Below are 20,860 nucleotides of genomic sequence, written 5' to 3'. Positions count from 1 at the left end.
GTTATTAATTTGCTACTATTATTTTCTAACACTGGTCCATGTTTTATGGCAGTTGCTTGCAAACTTTTATGACAATAAGAAATGCAATTTGTATTGTGATGAAAACATATATGTTTGGTGAATACAAAATAATACTTGCCTTTATAGAGAAATGCATCTCTTAATTTTCTATTCTTTTTCCTTTTCTTCTTCTTCCTTTCCTTCCTCCCTCTGTCTTCTTTTCCTCCTTCCTCCCTGCCTGTCTGCCTTCCTCTCACCCTTCTTTGCTGCTGCTGCTGCTTCTTCTTCATTGTTTTTTACTTCTCTTGTTTTTCTTTCTTAATGCTGGTCAGACCCTACTAAATCAATTTTATAACTCATTAATGGGTAATAGCTTGCAGTTTTGAAGACCACAACAAGATAGTATCCTATATTACAATTGTATATAACAAAACAGACCCTATACAAAGACAGCATGCTGCACAGCATCCAATACTCATTACACGTTGGCTTAAAGAGCAGGAATCATGACACGCGAGCAATGAAGATGCCTTGACAGTGGTTGCACAGAGGGCAGAATCCTGGTGCAGGGCCAGGAACTCCTTGCTTGAAGAATCCCTGACATCAACAGACATGTCCTCTTTGGCCTTTTTTCTTGCTTAGGCCGTGTGAAGCTCCTTGGTAATGGAATAAGGATGATTTTCTCCAGAAATGATGCGTGGCATCAAAACCAAAACAACTTTCTCGCTAGTGATTTGCTCAAATTTTAGGAAACTATCTTGTCACAGTTGCTCTCAGTGTCCTTTTAACTTGTCAGAATCAGTCAAAACATTATAATTTCTGCATTACCTACGTAGTGGGCCACAGATCTCTCCTGATAGTTTGACCGTATGCCTTTTTCTCCTTCCTATCATCATCTCGGAATTTTTGTAGCACTGCTTTGTGGGAGGTTTAGCTCAGGGCTTCCAAATTCTGCATCTTTTGAAAACAACTTCCCCCCCCAAGAGTGACCCAAGACCTAGCTTTCTGATAACACTTCAAGAATACTCAATTCTTGCCTAGGTGCCAGTCACACACTGAAAAGATGCCATTGCTTATACCCTGGATTGGAAGTTTCTAAATAATGCCTGAGAAAAGGATGAGTTTGCTCATGTGATCTCTCACTTAGAATATGAGTGTCAATGTTGACAGCCTAGTGCATATGTAGAATCACTGCGGAAGAAACCTTTATCAGCTGTGGCTTGTAAAGGCTTATAGGAGACCTAAAGACTCTTGTGCTCCCGCTTTGCTCCCTCCAATTCCTCCACCCCATTAGGCAGAGCTGCCTAATGGCTCATGCGCCTCAGGAATGGCATAGTAATGTGTTTGAAGACAACTAATATCTAAATGACTCTGAATATCCCAGATTGTGGAATCTCTATCCCTTGTTAATGATTTAGCATGAATGCCAGAAGTAGATGGGAAAATTTAACTCTGATAATAAAGACAAGCAAAACTATCAGACTTCAACTAATATAGATTTAATGGGAAAATCTATAACAAAACAATTATAACTTCTGCATTCTGTATACAAGGAATTTTGTTTTCTAATTTGACCACATACTCATCAACATACCAATGACCATTTTAAAGATTTGGGTAAGAGAGCATTTAAGAAGTATCTGCTAGGTGTTAGAATGTTCCTGTCACTTTAGAAATACTCATTCATCAACCCCTCAGATTCCTATGACATGGGCACCTGTTGCCATTTTTATAAATTTATTTATGATATTATAATATCTTATAATATTTTTATAAATATTTTATAAAATTTATTTTTATAAATAGAGAATCCAAGGCACAAAAAATTGTTTAATTTGCCCAGAATTACACTGCTTCTGAATAGCAGAGTTAGAATTTGAATTTAAGCCAAATGACCCCAAATCCTGCTCTTATCCACTCTTTCCAATATTGCTTTTAAATCTGAACTAATTCTGTAATTAAATACATTTACTGTATTATAAGCCCAGTGCTAATATTTAAAAGATGAGAGAAACATGCTTCTAAGTTCATTTGTTCAATATAAAAATAATGGAAAAATGAAGAGATGAAAATGACATTGGTAAATGAATCCCTCAGTGTGTCCAAGTGAGCTCTTGAAGTTGCCACACAGAAGGGAAGGACCACTTGTATTTCTCTCTAGTGAAGTACTAGTGTGCCCACCAGCTGGTGCTAAGAGCTATTTGAAAATGCCTGAAGGCAAAGACCTGCATCTGATTTAATTAACCAGGATGAGGGAGGGAACATTGAAAGGGAACTGCTTTCCTTCAGGGTTATGAATCCTGTCTCTACTCTAACCACTTCATATGATTCCAGCCTGAATCCGATTCCCGAATCAATGGCGTCTCCCCCTGGGCTTCACCTCAGCATTCTGCACTGAGCTACTCACTTGACCCTGACCCAGGCCCACAGTTTCACCAGGCAGGTCAGTACCCCTAAGGCACTGCTACTTCCCGAATCTGCTTTGTATTTGGCCATTTGTTTGGTTTTCATTTCAAGGAGCCTTAGAGCATAAATGTGTATACTCTTTGGTTTTAAATGAGCGCAAATCCATTTTAACAACATCAAAAGGCAAACATTTTAGAATAGTAATAAGTCATAATTTGCTTGTTTATATAGTTTATAAGAGTGGATTGAATTTTGGTAAAAGATGAAAAAAACTCCCTTTTGGAATGAGCAAGAAATTAACTTTTTATTTGCTTCAAGAATTATTTTTTTAAAAGTTGTCATATCTCTTTAATTTTCATAGTTTTTGCATGTTCAAAACATATTACCCCAAACTGTAGGTTTCTCTGCCCAGGTCTGGGAACTCATTTAAATCTTTATATATCTCGTGCTAGTAGAAATTACCTCTCCTTCCCTCTGAGACAGAGGTCCCACCAAGACCATCACTGGTCACAGGGAGACCTGTCACTAACGCTAGGAAGGACCTTCTAGGCATTTAAGAATGACATTTTGTTGAAGTTCAAGTTCTACAGTTCTACTGAAGACTATATACTGTATCAAATTAATTTATCTGTAAGATATATTTTGGTACATTAATCAGAAGAAAAATTAAAATTAATATCAGTTTAATATTATCTTAAGTAACTAATGTGACTTGATTATTAAAAAAATTAAATTAAAAATATATAATATATATGTGTTACACACACACATATATATACATATATATATATATTTAGTTGTAGGTGGACACAATACCTTTATTTTATTTTTATGTGGTGCTGAGGATCAAACGCAGTGCCTCACATGTGAGTTCTCTACCACTGAGCCCCAGCCCCAGCCCCTATATGGGTCTTTTTTTTTTTTTTTTGGATAAAAACATACTTGCAGTACAAAATAATGGATTTCCAATTAAGACATTGAGAATAGATGATTACATTACTTATTTTCAGTCTTATGTTTTACCATAGTGCATGGATTGTTTGGACACAAGCATCTAATACATTTTAATTATATAAAATCATATTACCAACAACTGAATATTAAAAATGTTTTCGATATTTCCTCTGAAATTGTCTTTTCAATGAGAAGTCATTTCCCATTGATGTTTTGAGGCCAGTCATAGAATTTTCACCTGATGTTGAGTGTTGTTGGGAGTCTGGGCACTGGATTCAGAAGTTCTGTTCTTTCTGTGTGCTGTTGCAGCAGCAGAGGACCTGCTAGTCCCACCCCAGGACACCAGCACGGACCTCACAGAGGTCATGGAGCAGATCAACAACACTTTCCCATCCTGCTGCCGTGAGTATGAAAGATCACGGCACCGCTGTGTGCTATGTCCCACCCTTTCGTTTTCTGCAAGCAGCCCCTTTCTTCTTGGGTAGGGGAGCAAAAGCTCATGTTAGAAACAGGATTGAATATTATTTGAAATGAAGGCAAACATTTCCACATATTGATAAAGAAAAAAAGCTCAGCCTCGACACCATCACGTCACGGGGGTGCAGTGACAACACAGGCCCACTCTGAGATTTTTTTTCCATATGTCTTGTGAGTGATAAAAGGAAGGCAAATAAAATAATGTCTGATTTTAAGAAGAAATTATTCTCGTCAGTGCAAGCTATCATAAGAAACTTGTTTTACTTCAAAGGAGAGCTTAAGCAGCATGCCAAACAAGGCATGAAAATAGCCTTTCTGATGTAATTCCCTGTTTTCTTCAGATATTGCTGTCAGATGTCATCGGATGCTGGTATATAAAGGGATTACTTTCAGGTTTTTTTTTTCAGTTACTTTCTTTTTTCATGGGATAAAATAATCATTTTGTTAAGGCCAAATGATTAAAAGCATCACAGATTATGGCTTTGTGAATTTTCTATATGAACAACCAAGAACCCAGAAAATCACCAAATAAAACAATCCAAATCCGAGGGGAAATTTTATAATGATTCCAAGTTATTGATTTTTTTTCCAATTTTTATCTTTGGCATCTTGCCACCTTGCAATTTCTGCTGAGTTCTCACCTAAATAACCTCTGTAATTTCAAAAGAAACAGTCTACTTGTGTTTGTGTGTGTGTGTGCACACGCACATGTACACCCACACATGTGCAAGCTACTTAGTGCCACACTTAATTTTAAATTATTTTCAAGAGTACGAAAATATTATCTGTAATTTCAGGGTGAAATCCTCTCACTGATTTTAAAGCCACACAGCCACTAAAGTAAGATTTTACATGAAACACAGCTTCCCATTTCACCCTTTTCTAACATCTCCTTAGAAAATAACTAAACGAAGAAAAAGATACTATCAATTATCAATATTGTGAGTAAATAAGATATATTGTCTTCATTAAAAGTTTTTCTTTCATTTTCCACTGCTCTGTAGTTTAAAAAATGTCATCATTAGCAAGATGTAAAGACAACTATTTAAAATATATTCTCTGAATTTTCAAGAGTGTTAGCCTAAAGGGAATATTATCAGTTCCACAAGTGCATAACTTTTTATTTATATTTACACGTCATTTCCCAGGTGTTTATTTGTAATTTTATTAGTTTTCTTCTCAATATTTGCAGAATCATACTTACAGTGTGTCAGTCGCCACATTTTCTGCCCCAAACATGTGCACACACAACACATGTACACACCCAAGTGTGTGTGGCACATCAGCGAACACCCATATACATATACACACAATGCTCATGTGCACACACACATACACACACACACACACTTTTGACTCTATTATAGAGTCTCAAAACAGCTTAAGAGTCAGGCTGTTAGATTGTTGCTTATTTTCTAGGCTATATAGCCATCACAATAGATTAACAGATAAAATCCTTTATGTTAATTATAATTCAAGGTTGAATTTTATTTTAGAGGTTTTGGTACTGAGTTGTATATGATTTAATGGCTACATGAAACCTCATCATACTTTTTGGTAAGAGTTTCAACATTAAATTTTTAAAGGATATTACTTTTTTGTTCAGCTTACACCAAAAGATATTAATAATTAAAGAAAAAAATCTACAAATCAAATTCTGCCTAGAAGTTTTTCTTTTTTAATGCCATGGTGGACATTTTCAATTTAAAAATCAGTTGGCAGTGAGAGCCAGGATGGGAAGTTTGTATAAGTGTATGCCTGCTAACGAATATAAAATATATAATTTCCATATTAAAATTTTCCTACAGATCCATGATTTTTTTAACCAGCTTCATTTTCTAAAGCAGCTACTCTGAACTGCAGTTACTCTAAACTGTGGATTGTGTAAAAGATTGATCAATGTCATACTCCAAACAATATAACTAAAATTACATATATAATTATAGAGCAAAAAAAAATGAGTTTTAAGAGGTAAATGTGTTCATTTCATGTTATGACCCACCCCCTGCCATTTAAAGACATGCCTAAAATTCCTTTTGGTTGGCAAGGTAATCAGCTGGATATTGGTTCCTGAAAAGAGTATTTATCTTTAAGGTACCCACATCAGAGGCTGACCCTGCCTTTGCATGGGTACCTCTTCCCCTGAGTGGTTCTCCATGGTTAGAGGTATTGTCTGGAGCCCTGAGATTCCTTAATGGGGAGCTGGTTCCATGTCCCCCTCATCTTATGTTTGTATACTCACAGATATCTATAATTTTTATAGCTTTCCAAAAATCATCATTTCTGTGAATGATGAATGGTACCAGGCATGTGTTATTTTGAGGAATTCAATTACCTCTCACATAAGAAATGATCAAAAGTATAATTTTAGAGTCCTTTGAAATTCAGATTTTTTTTTTTTTGGCTTCTGTAAGTCATGCTGTTAGTTTGGGTTTAGTTTGATCTTCTTGGTATTTATATTTTGCTTTGACAAAAAATCTTCAAGACAGACAACTTCCTATTAAGAAAAGCCTCAATTGACTGATTTCTAAAATTGATTATATGTTTTAAAATTTTTCCTAAAGTTATTGTCTATTTTTAAATTAGAGGATTAATTTGCATGTGACATAGAATTGATAACTTGTTACATGTTTCTGAATTGAAAGAATATGTGACTGATTACATTTTCTATCTGGAAAGATTTAGTTGACATTTTCCCAGATGGTATGCAGAAGATTCTGTAGGATCCATTTGTTCTAGTGCCCCTTTTAAGTTGCTCAGCTAGCAAATATTTTAATAAGGCTTCACAATTCCCTGAGCTTACTGACCACCTTTGGAGCATTTATCTAAACAAATCGTATTGGCACTCTCCCAACGCCAAACCAATCTCTTGAGCCCCTGTAACTAATGAGAACTTTAAAATTGCTTGTCACCAGCAAGCGATGAATTGATCTGCATGTTAATCTTGACTTTTGATCCTTAGTGGATTAAAAACTAGCATGGCCACAAATGAATTTCTTCTCCTGGCAATCTTGGAATTAAAATGAAACTCTGTATTTATAAATCCTAATTGCATGGATTGCTTACATTAACATTTGAATCAAAATGTGAAATATGATATATCAAGAAATATGTAATGGAGGGGTAAGACAAGATAATACAAATGGAAGAAATGATTTACAGTAGAAGGGGTAGAGAGAAAAGGGGAGGGGAGGGGAGGGGAGAGGGGATAGTAGAAAATAGGACTGACAGCAGAATACATCAGACACTAGAAAGGCAATATGTGAATCAATGGAAGGGTAACTGATGTGATACAGCAATCTGTATACGGGGTAAAGTTGGGAGTTCATAACCCGCTTGAATCAAACTGTGAAATATGATGTATTAAGAACTGTGTAAGGTTTTGAACGACCAACAATAAAAAAAAAATAAAAAATAAAAAAAAATAAAAAAAAAAACATTAAAAAAAATGTCTACTTTAGAATTCCTCTGTTTTCAATAAATATCCCAATTGGTCCTGATCGCATTTTTGAATTATAGCCTTTTAAAAATCTTAAAATTATATAGTTTCTGAGTAGAAAGGAAAGCATTGCCTTCTCTTCCTGGCAGAGAGTTAATGAAGTGAATTTAATTGTGCTGCCAATTAATATACATGCTAAAATTTCCACTGACTGCTCTACCCATTTCTTTTTTAGTGTAAAATATATTGCCACTTTTTTTTTAATGTCCTTCATAGGTATGGGATACTTGTAGTAAGCTGAGTAATTTTGCTGATGGACCAAAAATACTTTTAAGGTTATTGTTAATTTACCAGCAGATTTCCCTTGTGAATCACCTGTATTTGTTAAAATTGAGTGACATTTATTAAAGACTCAAAACCTACTAAAATGGAATTTCCTAATTTTCTTCTGAAATACATTGGTAAGATTTGTGCAGGGAAGTATCTATGGCCTTTTATTTGATAAAAAAGCTATAGGGTTAAAAGTATTGATTTGGAGCACAATGGGATGTACTTCTGTCTAGGGTATGCTATTTGTTACATACAAGAAAAGCATAACTGCTTCTTTTAGAGAGAGTGTATAAAGGCAACAGGTACTTGGAATCCACTTCTTTTCTCTTGGATATAACTTGCATATCTGATAGGGAGATTTGCTGTAGCCTGATTCTCGCCCCAATAGGGGATTTCACACTTTTCCTTCCAGGCATCATAGGGAAGCACCGGCACCCAGCCTGTGGTCACTGATGTCTTCTCCACCCTCTGCCACCCTGCAGAGGAAAATGAGAGTCAGCATGCCAGATGACTAGGTTGGCTCCTTTTGGACCAAGAACATAGGTTGCCATTACAGGGGACTGGAACTCCTCATTTTTACCCCTGTGTTAAACATGATTGTGCAGCAAAAGGGGATTGAAACATCTGAGACCTTGAAAAAGTAATTTGGTAGTGGCTGCCCTCACAAAGCCACTGGATCCGACAAGCTTCACTATTGTAGCTTCAGAACAAAGAGGAAAGTGAGCTCTCTGGAGGCAGAGTTGAATTAGACGCCCCATTCTAACTTCTGCAGTGCTCTCAACTAGGCCTATCCTAGGCATTAATCCAAGTGTCCAGAAAGCTGGCAAGGAGTGGGCTAGTCCTTTCTTTGACACAAGCACATATCCACCCTCTTCCCATAATTTCCAAGAGAGAGTCAGCTAAGGGTGGCAGAAACCAGACCCCATTGACTCCAAGTGGTCCGTTGGTCACAATTTATACTATTCAACAAAATATGCTGAATTTGTCTGTTCTGATACATAAAGCAAATTCATGATGTGATTTAAATAGAAAGCTTAGAGATTTTTTTGCAATATGCTCACTGAATGCTTTAGTGCATATTTATTTGAGAGAGCTTACATATGTTTTGTTGGGCTTTTCATTTTAAGTCACATGGGATATGAGAAACTAGGAGCTATCCCTTTTTAGAGCATCTGGAGTGAGAAAAGCTTGGTCCTTATTCTCCTATTAGTATCCATTAACAGTTGAACCCTTATCCCACTCTGAGTGGTATATGCCACACATTTGATGCATGGAAGCTGGAAGCAATAAAGCAAAAATAGGGCCTTCGACTGATTTCTTTTGTTTTCTTTTTCAGCAAATGTCCCCAGCAGGCCACAGGTAAGAGTTAATGTCTTGATTGGCTCAATTGTTGCTGATCCTAACCCAGAGTAAGCAGATTAGCTACCACTGATTTTAGTCTTATTTCATTCTCCATATAAATCCATAAACTTGTTTGGCATTTAAATGCTAGTTGATTCTGTACAATAGTTTGTCAATCTGGAGGGGTCATAAAGGCAGGCTTCCAAGCCAGATTCTACAGATAGCAAAAATACCATGTGTTTGATCTTCTGTGTTCTAATGTCATGTTATATGCTAGTTGGAAGTCACCCTGGGTAGATTTGGCCAACCACTTTTCTCTCATGTCTAGTTTGTATAGAACATTGACTTTAAAAAAAGTGACTAGTACCACAACAGTGATATAAAGATTATTACTCTGGTGGGGAAAAGTTAGAATTTTTCATTTAAAATATTGTTGCAATTTGTTGGCAGCTATAGCTTTATGCCTTGCAGTATTTTTCTTAGCAGGGACTCCTCGTAATAATGTGCCACGGGACCACAGTAGATCTTTAGGAAGATTTTTTTCCACGAACTTGTTAATTAGTCTTATTTAAAAATGGTGAACATTCTGAGTGTCTTATTGGCAGGGGAGCTGCAGTCTTGGCTGGAAGACACTATTCCATGTCACATTGGTGATGGCCATGGGTTTCTTCTGATTGCTTCTATTGTCTTAGTGAATTGAAAACTAGGCTTCATCAAGGAGCGAGGCTGGGGAGGTGTCAGAGATGTAAGGAGAGAATGGAGGATGTGCTTGGAGAACACCAGAGCAGATGCCCTCAGAAATAGTGTGACAACCAGGCAGCAGTAGAGGACAGCATCCAATGTGCCAGTCATGAATTTAACAGAAGGCCAGCCTGCAGCCACATTCCAGTTCATAAACACGGGCACCAGAATTACTGTAGTGTTATATTTAATATTTTAACAAAGTCAAAGTTGGGTCAACCCCATCAAGGAAAGAGGCAAAGTAGTGATTGATGATTGAAATGATTTAATCAGAACCTTAAGCTCAATGGTGAGAGACATTGAGTCTAGTGTAGGAGAGAGAGAGAGAGAGAGAGAGAGAGAGAGAGAGAGAGAGAGAGAGAGAAAGAGGCAAGGCTGTATGGATCTAAGGATGGATGATGTGGCCATTCTATCAGAAATAAACTGAAAGACTAGATGTGGTTGTCAGAAGGTGGGTTGATGGAAATGTTGGAGGAATGGCATGTTGCGTGAATGGCTAAGAGAAGAAGGGGACAGGATCACTGGAGAAGAGGCGCTCAAAGAAGTGAAGGTCAGAGTGTTGGCAAAGTCATCTATGCAGGTGTTGAAATCATTGACTTAAAAAGAGGTTCCAGGTGGGTGACAATGAGTCTACAGATAGACTCTTCTTCAAGAAGTGAGGAGGTGATTCCAGGAGCTAGTAGGTGACTGTGTTTTCTATCTGAGATTCAAATGAGTGTTTCCATGGAGAAGAGAAAGAAAGAGACTAACCCTGAACAGCTTCAGTGAGGCCCAGAAAGACTCTCGGGGCTGTGAGGAGGTGAGAGAAAAGTCATGTGTGACTTTCATGTGTTGTATGGAAATCTGTATCTTTTTGAAGATCCAGATATTGATTAGGCAAGCAGGGAAGGGAAGCATCCAGAGAAGAGGTGGAGGATGAGGATTTTACTGCATCATGGACATGTGATCCAGGGGCCATGGTCGGGGGGTGGTCTCAAGAACTAGGGAGGTAGAACATGGGGACACACTTAGAGGAGTTCATATTTCTCTGTGGAACAGCATGTAGAATGAAAGGACGACTGGAAATCTGGAATCTGGAGTATGTTACAATAACCCATTAAGAACAAGGAGAGAGGCTGTGATTAGTCCTTGTTGTCCCAAGGTGCCAGCAAAGCCTGGGTGACGGTGGCCGGGAAGCAGAGAGGGAATCATCTTATAAATCCTCAAGTAGTTTACAGGTGCTCAGACTTTAAAGCCTAAAGTGATCTAAAAGACCTTCTTCTACATTATTTTCAGATTTTAAAAAATTGGGTTTAACCAGGTACACATGATACATGCCTGTGATCCCAGCAACTCAGGAGGCTGAGGCAGGAGTTGAGTAGTTGAGCAAAAACCCTGTCTCAAAATAAAATAAAGAGGGTCAGGGATGTAGCTCATTGATAAAGCTCCATCTCCAGTACCAAGTACCATTAATTAATTAATTAATTAAAAAATAAGAAATTGAGTTTGAAAAGAGCTACATGTACCTGGATAGAGCAAACATCTGACATCCAGAAGACCCCTTCTTCCTTTCTCCCTTCCCTCTTCATTCCTTTTTTTTTTTTCTTGAATCTTCAGCATTTTCTCTCTTTTCATTTTTCCATTTCTTGGGTCAAGTGGAAGTTCATGAAAAGTATGTTTTCACCTGGATAGTTGTGCTAACAATTATATTACATGGGAGATGTTGTCCACTCATCAATAGACACATCCGATTCCCAGGGATAATGATGCATAGAAATGATTTTAAAACTCTGCCAGGCATGATGGCACATGCCTGTAATCCCAGCGACTTGGGAGGCTGAGGCAGGAGAATTACGAATTCCAAACCAGCCTCAGTAACTCAGTGAGACCCTAAGCAACTCCTTGAGACCCTGTCTCTAAAGAAAATATTTATAAAAGAGCCTGAGGATGTGGCTCAGTGGTTAAGTACCCCTGGGTTCAATCCTCATTACCAAAAAAAAAAAAAAAAGATTTAAAAATCCTTTTGACCTATCAATATTAGTATGTAACAGCATGTTCTTTTACAGGTAAAATTGATCTCTCTCCTTCTCTGTCCTCAAAGTTCTTTGAATTTACTTTGGTTGGCACTGATTCCATATCAGAAATGAATGAAGTGTTGTTGAGATACCTTCAAAATACCCTTAAAAGACAACTATTTGACCTTGCCTTGGAAAAGTTGAGCCCGCTCCGTTGAGTGTGGTCTGAATTTGTATCCTCTTGCCTGGGACATTTTAAGTTTAATGGCCACCTCTGCACATCCTCAGATTACTCTTCTGCCTTCTCTTTCTCCTTTCTGGATCCCAGCTCACTACTGAGAGGCTGGAGCTGTCAGAATGTCGTCTCCACAGGAGACCTCTCATGACATCAAGAGCTGGGCTGGGTGCTCATTATATACTCACCACTGGTAGTTTCAACAGGAAGAAGCAAGTCTTCTTGATTTCCAGCCTGTGCAAAAGGAAGGGCATCCATACTTCCTTTCACATTAGCTGCAGTAGTGAAAAGGAGACTAGGTGACTTTAGAATGAAAGGGAAGGACCTCACCCCAGAGGGCAGCAAGTCACATGTGAGTTAGGGATGCCCTCTGAACTCAGCAGGAGGAGATTCCACTAATTCTGAAAGGAATGCTTCTATTGAAGAGTTGACAGGTCTTTGCTACCTGGAATACTTCATGCAAACCTTGTTCTGACACTGCCATTTTCCCTTCCCACAGGCAATGTGAAGCATCCATCCAGCCGGCTGACATTTCCTGACTTACAGTATTGCCCTTTTCTGCAAATGCCAATTCCAAGTTCCATTTAATCAGAAGCTCCATGGCTCCTTGACACGTGCTGTTGAGCGCTGACTGTGTGTTCTACTGAGGGAGTAAAACACTTGACTATCCAAAGAGAAAAGGATATTTTGTTTTTATAATAACCATATATTATTGTTTTCTTCTTCCCTTTCTATGCAACTGTAAATTAATGAACAGAGAGATATTTGGAAATGGTAATACATTTGTCACTGATTTGTATAATGTATACAGCATTGGGAAAGTGGGTGGGGGCTTTCTAATATGATACTGTCTTTTTAATAACCATGACAAAATTTGCGTAAGAATTAGAAGACCACTTTACATTTTTACATTCCTTTGGCTGTCCATATTAACCTTGTACAATGACTTCATTTATTTCTTTGACTTTATTACATTATGTTTTGGTTATTTATAATTCATCTGCCACATGACCAAATAGATTTTGTGTATTTTTTCTATAATTTGGCCAAATTAGTAAGTTCATAGACTTAAATCGAATATTTTACATATATATACATATATAGGTATATGTGTATATATATATGTGTGTATATATATGGATTAGGCAACAGCTCTGAGTATACTATTGAACTTTATTTGACACCAGACACCTGCTTCTTCAGTAACCACTTGGATAACCACAATAAGAATCCTAAATGGCATGACCATTGGGATTTTTTCCCCTGCTCTTTATGCCTTTGTGTAAGTAAATCTTGATTTCTTTATTTATTTCATGTCCCAATCTATACAATAAGAGAAGACAGCATTATAATAATCTCAAAGAACATTTTACCAAAGGTTATCCATTGAAGCATGTTTTTATTTTGATACAGAAAACAAATGTTACCACAACATTTTCTAGTCCTGGGGTCTTGGTTTTCATCATTGAATACATAGCTAGCTATTAGCTATTGTGAGACCAGGACACATCAATGTTGTTAGTTCCCCTTGAAGAAAATTTTGTTGTTTTTTGTATTTTCCAGTCCTTTTATCATTCTCAAAACTTATTTCTGAAAGCAGACCCAAGACCCAAGTTCAGTGCATGTCTTCTTTTACCTTTTGGGGGAATGAGCAGAAGTGTTACTACCCTTCACTTAATCAGTGCATTTGGGAAGGGTGCTTATCAAAAGCCTCTGTCACTACTTCCAAAGAAGAATGAATAAAATGCTTAGTTGTACTCCTGCCTCTGCCTATGAGTGCATTCAGTTAGGTATTTGGTTCCTTTTTTTTTTTTTTTAACATTCAATTAGGTATTGGATTCCTTTTTAAAAAACATTTAATTGATTCATTGTAAACCTGTTACTTAGTTACCAAATGTAGAGAAACCAAAAATAAAAATGAGAATAATATGTTTTGATTCAAGCATATGTGCTTTTAAAACATCAGGACATTTAAACTTTGGGTTCTCTTTAACTGGGATCTGGCCAGGAGGAGGCTTAAAGTTAGAAATTGCTATTCTTTTAGAATAGGTTGGGTGGGTTGGGGGGCAAGGGTGTATTTGCAGCATAGATATTTTGAGAAGAAGAAAAATGTTTTATATAAGAGGAAAGCCATGACCACCTTTCTACCTCAGATCCATCTTCCTCCATTGTGTTGGAAATAGCTTTATGCTGTGCAGTCTGCAAAGTCTAGAGCTTTTATCAGGCCATATCATACCCAAGAAAGCACCTATTTAAAGAAAAAATTAAATCCCCTGAACTCAGAACTCCAAGTTGTAGATTTGGTGTTTTCCTTGTTCTTGGAGAAGTCATATGTTAATTTTTTTTGCCTGTATTTGTATGCAAAATGTTCTCTATCTGCTATTACAGAAAAGCTACATAAAACACTACATTGTAACCTTCTAAGTAATAATAAAAAGAAATATATTGCAGTAACAACAATGGGAAATAAGTATATTATTCTTTTGAAATATGTGGTAAAGAATAACTCATAGATTATCATCTAATCTGGTTACATGTTGTATTTTTCATCCTGAATAAAAGTAATTTTAACACAAAATGACTTTGATATTCACTTTGTGTTCACTACCAGACTCTGACCCTTGAATGCACATTAATGAAAATAAACTACAGAGTGAGCCTATATGCTGACAAATCTGCATATTTTCTAGAAACTTCTCATATACTCCAGTTCACTCTCCTTTTTTTTTTTTTTAAAAAAAGTCTTACTCTGTTGCCTCTTACATATATGTATACTTATGGCATTTTTAATTTTTTTTGTATATCAAAAGTTTATTGATAAGGAAAAATAATGTTGATATAAAAATATATACATAAAGTTCTCTTGAGCCTTCATTTTTATAATTAAATGCTATTAGCATTCAGTTGGCTACTCTCTCAAATCCTTAAACTCATCTTTGTACTGGATTTTAACTACTCTAGTAGCAGAGTAATCCGTTTCTGAAGCCATCCAATAGGAAACTGTCAAGAATCGTGTTACTTGATTCTAAAATTATAAATCTACTCTGAATTTTAAAAAATCCTTAAATATATGTTAAAATAAATGAAACATGCATTATGATAGACTAATATTTTAAATATTTGCTCTACCACAAAGGAATAGTCACATTAAGAATTTCTAGGAAGCAATTGTCTTCAATAATTTATGGCATGGGTAGTTGGAATAAAAGTTTAAAAAATGAAAAAGTTTTGTTTTTATTAGCTTGTTATACATCGCTGAAATTTACACACACACACACACACACCGTGCACCCACATATGTAAATGTGGTTTGCTCTTGGATATTCCTCCACTCCAAACAGATTCACTGTTTAGTAGACCAACTCTTTCAAAGGCCTTTCTTACTGAGAACAGAATGAAAATCTAATAAACACCACTTAAACCTGTAAGCAGAGGAAAATAGCTCAGGACATTCCACCTGGAAGCAGAGAGATAGCACTCTGCTCAACAGGGACACAATGTAAGCTCCAAAGGCAGGCCCTCACTGACCCACCTCCTCCAGCCACATTCCACCTGCCTACAGCTGCCACCCAGTTAATACAGACTGGTGATGCTCTGATTAGGTTAAGGCTCTCATAATCTAATGGTTTCACCTCTGAGCTTTCTTGAACCGTCGCACACACGCACTTTTGGGAGACCTCTCATATCAAAACCATAATTGATTCTCTGGTTAAGAAATTTTCTGATGCTCTAGTGCCCTTTGGAGAGTCACAATACACATGAACATATTAAGATCTTTAGAAATCTGAAGAAAAGAAACTGCCTAAATGCATATCACTTTGTATTTCTAAAGCATTTAACCATAGAACACTTCTGTCTTATTATTAGCATCCTTCAGTGTACATTTTGGATGCTGAATTACTGTTATGTTTTTGTGTTGCAAATAGATACAGTTAGTGATCCATGAAATCTATAAAAATAACAAATGGATGATAAAACAATCATCAACATTAATTCAGGATTTTAAAAAGTAGAGTACTGTTGGATGGCAACAATACATTCTTAGCATCAGAAGTTATGCTAAGGTATGAATAAGGATCCAGAAAAACAAAACAAATGACAGGTTTCCCTTAGGTTGGCTTTATACTTAGTTCAGAAAATACTTATATTTCTAGAAAAACATGATGTATTTTTCTAAAAACCATGTCTTCTAGATGGGCCATGTGTATCAGGCTCTGCTAAACCAGACATGAATTACAAAAATTAACAAGAGACAGAAATGTCTGTGGTATCCAAAACATTATTTCCTGAGATCCTTTTTGTATGTTTGTTTCTTTGCTTAATTAATAACCGGAATTTCTGTTTTTTGCTAAAACCAGCCAAGCCATTAACTAATCAGAATGTGACTGCCATGTAATGGAACTATAAATATCACTTTCTGTCTTCTGAAAGCTCTTTTTGTTTGAGGGTTTGAAGTAAAAACTCTCATCTTTTTTTTTTTTTTTTTAGAAAGCAGTAATTTGTTCTAGATGGTCACAACTTGTTTGAAATATTTTAAAAAATCTATTCCTTTAATGTATCTAGCAAACACGAACTGATTATTACATTCACTTCTTAACATTCCATTGATAACAAAAAGAGGAGTCCTATGGAGCAGACACTGTAAATTTCCCTGTGAATGTTAACAGATCCTCATGAGATTAGTTACCCAGTATCAGTTCTCTTCAGGTTTATCACATATAGATCCATTTTTTTTCTTAAAGCAAAGTACTTAAGAGAAAATCCATGAACAAGAGCACCAAAATACAAGCTGCAATTGGCCCTGCCTTATGTAATCTCAATCAGTCTTTGCAGGAGTTAACACAGGTGCAGGAGTGGTGGTCTTTACATTTCTTTCCTTGGTAGCACTTGATGTCACATCGAACACCCCCAGGGCATGCTGAATATGAATTTATACAAGCCATCCTAAGACTCTGTCATGTGTGCCTGCTGGTACCCCAACATACCACTAAAGTAATTTATTGAAAAAACAAAGTTGAGTTTATCATTTAAAGCAGTAAAAGAGAACACCATTTGGCAGAGTTGTTTTTTGTTTGTTTATTTTTGTATTTTCTTAGAGGGGAAAGGACTTGGTTAGGTTGCAAAAGGGAGATGATACAAGGATTTAGGATCAGTAGGCACAGCAAGCTGAAGATTTTTACACAAGGGTTTTGATGAATCTCAGAGGAACATAATTGTTGGATACTATGTGTTTAGGAATTCATGTTTATATAAATTGGTTTTTCAGAAAGTTTCTGAAATGAATGATAAGGTTGTAATCAAGGCATAAGGATGAAGACAGAGGAATACCAAAGCTATGTTTGTAAAGACAATGGATTTGTGAAGTCATGACAATGCAGACAAAATGGTGTAGATGCTTTTTTTTTCTCACTGGCTTCAGTCCTGCTGTTGGGCAGACCATTAACATCTGGAAGCATGGTCATGGGACATCATGATTGGGTGATGTTTTGGGGCGGGGGTCCTTTCTAATCTCATAGTGTTTTCCCATTTTTTTCTGTGGGATGATTGTGTGTTGGATCATTAGAGGGGCAGCAGCTACACACAATCTGTGCAACCCTGGGATCACAGATCTGAGTGTTGCAACCCAGAGAAACACCAGGAAAAGAACTATGAGCAGAGTCAGCCAGGAACCATCCAAAATAAACCAGATGAATAGGCTTGAACTTAGAAGGAGTTATTAAGTAAAAGCTCTGAATTTATCATATCTTGTTTTGATTCCTGGATCCCATAGTAATATACATAACAAAATGGTCAAGCTTGAAAAAGCACTCCATCCTCTTGAAATGTCAAGCAGCACTAATCAGAACCACTTCTTGCCCAGAACATGAACCTCTCGAGCCAGGGACTCCATACCCTTGGTGGTATTATCTAACTCTTCTGCTAAATGTGACATGTGGTATAGACGATTCTCTTTACTGTTCAAGTTTCTTATTAAGTATGAAATAGAGAATCTTCAGGACAGAAGAAAGTAATCAAGAAGTCCCCTTAAAGAGAATTCTCAAGTCAAAGCCCAATTTTTATACTTCTTGATATATTACCTAAGAGTCTCTTTATGAAGGAAAGTAAACTAATCAACCAAAATCTATTCTCTGCCCACACATAGTAACAAAAATAAAATACTTGTCACTGGAGGAATACCCAATGATTTGTTTTTGTCAAAATGCTGCTAGGATACAGTGTCAAACAGTTGTCAAACAAGTTTGAAACACTTTCATACCTGTCATCAACAGTAGGATGGCACCAGACAATGAAAACTATAAAATTAATATGAGATAGATCAAAAGCAAAGGCGAAGTTGTCTGTCTTACGTATAGGAGCTGTGAACATGAGAAAGTCTCCAAATATAGACTCCTGCTCCTAAATTCTATTTCTGTGAAAATTCTGGTACAAAACCTGCTCCCAGAAAATGCCCTTGAATGTTGTCTCAGTTGACAGATGCAGGAACCAACTTTCCTAGAGAGAGTGTGGCAAGGATTTAAGATTTCTAATGGCCTATCCTGTTGTGGACAGACCTTATTGTTGAGTTTTCTTCATTATTTCTTAGTTGGGAAATTCTGAAGAAGCAAAGTCTGATAAAGAATTTTACCTCCTGGGGATAACTCATGTTCCAGATAATGAACTTTGACACAATTATAGCTTCTCTTTGGAAACCTTATGTCCTTTCTGAGCTAAAATAGTAAGCAGATAGATGGAATCAATATTGGAGCTAATCTTATCCTTAGAACACAGCAAAAGGTCATCCACACCTTGGATAAGGATAGAATCACAGGGAAATTTAAGGTTCTTGAAGTCACAGTTGAGGACTTCTGAAAAGTGAGAGGGTACCGCAATAATCCCCTTGGCCATAACATTTCAGTATATTGTTGATTTTTCCAGGAGAAAGCAAATAAATATTATTTTAACTTAAAGGGACAATAAAACAAGCAGAATATAGATTTACTCTTATAAAATTGAAGACTCAGGAGTCACCTGAAACAAAGTAGTACTTGAGTTTGATACTACAGAGAAGTAGGGAATAACTATACTAATGTCTTGAAAATATTCATACCCTGTCATCTGGATTTTTCCCCCTCACTGCATTTTTAACAAGGATGGACTGAGCATTGGAAGGAGTGGATTCAGTGCCCCCAACATGCAACCTCTATCAATAGAATATTTGCCTACCGAAGTCTGGCACCTCTTTGGGATCTGCAATGTGTGCTTGATTGAGATGCACAGACATTGATAATTTGATGTTGAAATTAGCTATGCCATTATATACAAATAGGAAGCCTTTAGGAATTTCAAGAAAAGTACTATGAGAATATTTGATCTGACAATTCAATTTGCATCACAAACAACTCCCTGTGAATTTAGTAAGTGTGTATGTTCATTAAGGAAGAGAACATTTATCTTGGCTGGGACATGAAGAATGTCTGAAGATTATTCTAGATATCCACTACTTGAGTGGTGGTTCATTCTAAAAGTGAGGTTGCATAAAGAGAGATTTGGGGTAATGGCATAGCACCTGTATTAATAATAAAGAAAAATTGCCAGCTTTCCTTTTAACGTTTAGAGGGATTTCTTTTTGCCAATTTAAGAATAAAGCAGGAAATTTGGTACTTGATTCTCCTTGTAGCACCTTCACTGATCATTCACTTCATTTTTCCCCCTGTAGAATTTGGCTAACATGAGAAAATTAATTTTCAAATGTTTTTCTTTTACAGTTGAATTCTCATGTCTTCATTAAAAGACTCCCCTCTCCTGAATAAAATAAAGCATCTAGATGATTTGGGGGTTCTTGTTTTTTTCTGTGAAGTCATAAATGTATCCTGAGTCTTATTGTGGTTTTGTTTTTTCAAAATGTTCAGTGAGATATTGGAGGGTTACTAAAAAGGACCACTTCTCATCCTTATTTTTGCTTTTATATTAATTTCTATATTTCTAACTTCAGACTATTGATAAAAAGTGGGTATCACAGGGAAGGAAAAATTTTCCCTCTACACTTAGTTTTTTTTTTATCTGGGGTCTCAGTTACAACAGATAGATTAACAAGAGGAAAGCAAACTGAAATACAGAGAGAGAGAGAGAGAGAGAGAGAGAGAGAGAGAGTCTTGTGTTAACTTTTTATCACTGTCATCAAAATACCTAAGAACAACTTACTGGAGTGAAAGTTTATTTTTGGCTCATGGCTTCAGAAGTTCAGCTTATGGTTGGCTGACTCAATTGCTCTATGCCCAAGGTGAGGTGCAGTAATTATCACCCAGTAATTAGTTCAAATTATTAATCCATCAAATGGATTAATCCACCGATTCGGTTACAGATCTCATAATGTGATTATTTCATCTTCTGCACTAACACAGTGGCTTTTACCAAACGCTTCATATTCAAACCATAACACATAAATAATGGAGAAACTAAGGTAAGAACTAGAACTTAAGCTTAAGTGCCATTTTCAAGTAAAACAAAAGGAGACAGGTATAAGGGAAGTAAGTTTTGGGAAAGTGACCAGGAAAATTACTGTAAATAAGAGTAGGGTTTATTATGCAGATTCAAGTCCATGCCTTCGGAATTAATGAGAGTCACTTGTAATTTTGAGTCATACTCTCTGCCTGGTACAGAAAGGGAGACATGCTTACAAATGGAGAATTAATTTACAAATGCAAATCTCCCTTATGAAAAGATAACTGACATTCTGTTTTCAGAGCTTCTCCTGTGTTTGCTGTTTCTCAAAATAGTCATCTCAAAATAACCCGTATACTAAAGAGGCACATTTGGGGTGGCATATTCTAGTCTCTAATAGTTATGTTCTTTTGATGGCACAGTCTTGCTGCTCTACACAGCCATGCAAGCTGGGAGTGTTAGCTGCCTCAGGGTCTTCTCCCGAATTCCATCTAAAGGTAGTAGAGAGCCTGCCCTTTCAAT

At 36.6% G+C, this 20,860-nt stretch overlaps 1 protein-coding gene across 11 annotated transcripts in view; it reads left to right on the top strand.

The window, feature by feature from the left end:
- Utrn (utrophin) overlaps window positions 1-14,495 on the top strand; it is a 508,932-nt gene extending 494,437 nt beyond the window's left edge. For 10 of the 11 annotated variants that reach the window (XM_078018961.1, XM_078018962.1, XM_078018964.1 and 7 more), the window contains 4 exons: window positions 2,335-2,443; window positions 3,670-3,762; window positions 8,943-8,965; window positions 12,417-14,495. In XM_078018961.1, coding sequence (XP_077875087.1) covers window positions 2,335-2,443; window positions 3,670-3,762; window positions 8,943-8,965; window positions 12,417-12,425 — 234 coding nt within the window. In that variant the 3' untranslated portion in view covers window positions 12,426-14,495. The remainder of the gene's footprint in view (window positions 1-2,334; window positions 2,444-3,669; window positions 3,763-8,942; window positions 8,966-12,416) is intronic. The other variant, XM_078018960.1, reaches the window with a different exon arrangement.
- The last annotated feature ends 6,365 nt before the right edge of the window (window positions 14,496-20,860 follow it).

The sequence above is a fragment of the Ictidomys tridecemlineatus genome, chromosome 8 (genome assembly GCF_052094955.1).
Source record: "Ictidomys tridecemlineatus isolate mIctTri1 chromosome 8, mIctTri1.hap1, whole genome shotgun sequence".
Taxonomy (NCBI): domain Eukaryota; kingdom Metazoa; phylum Chordata; class Mammalia; order Rodentia; family Sciuridae; genus Ictidomys; species Ictidomys tridecemlineatus.
Note: the sequence above shows the minus strand (reverse complement) of the source record. Positions and strands in the feature narration are given on the sequence as shown.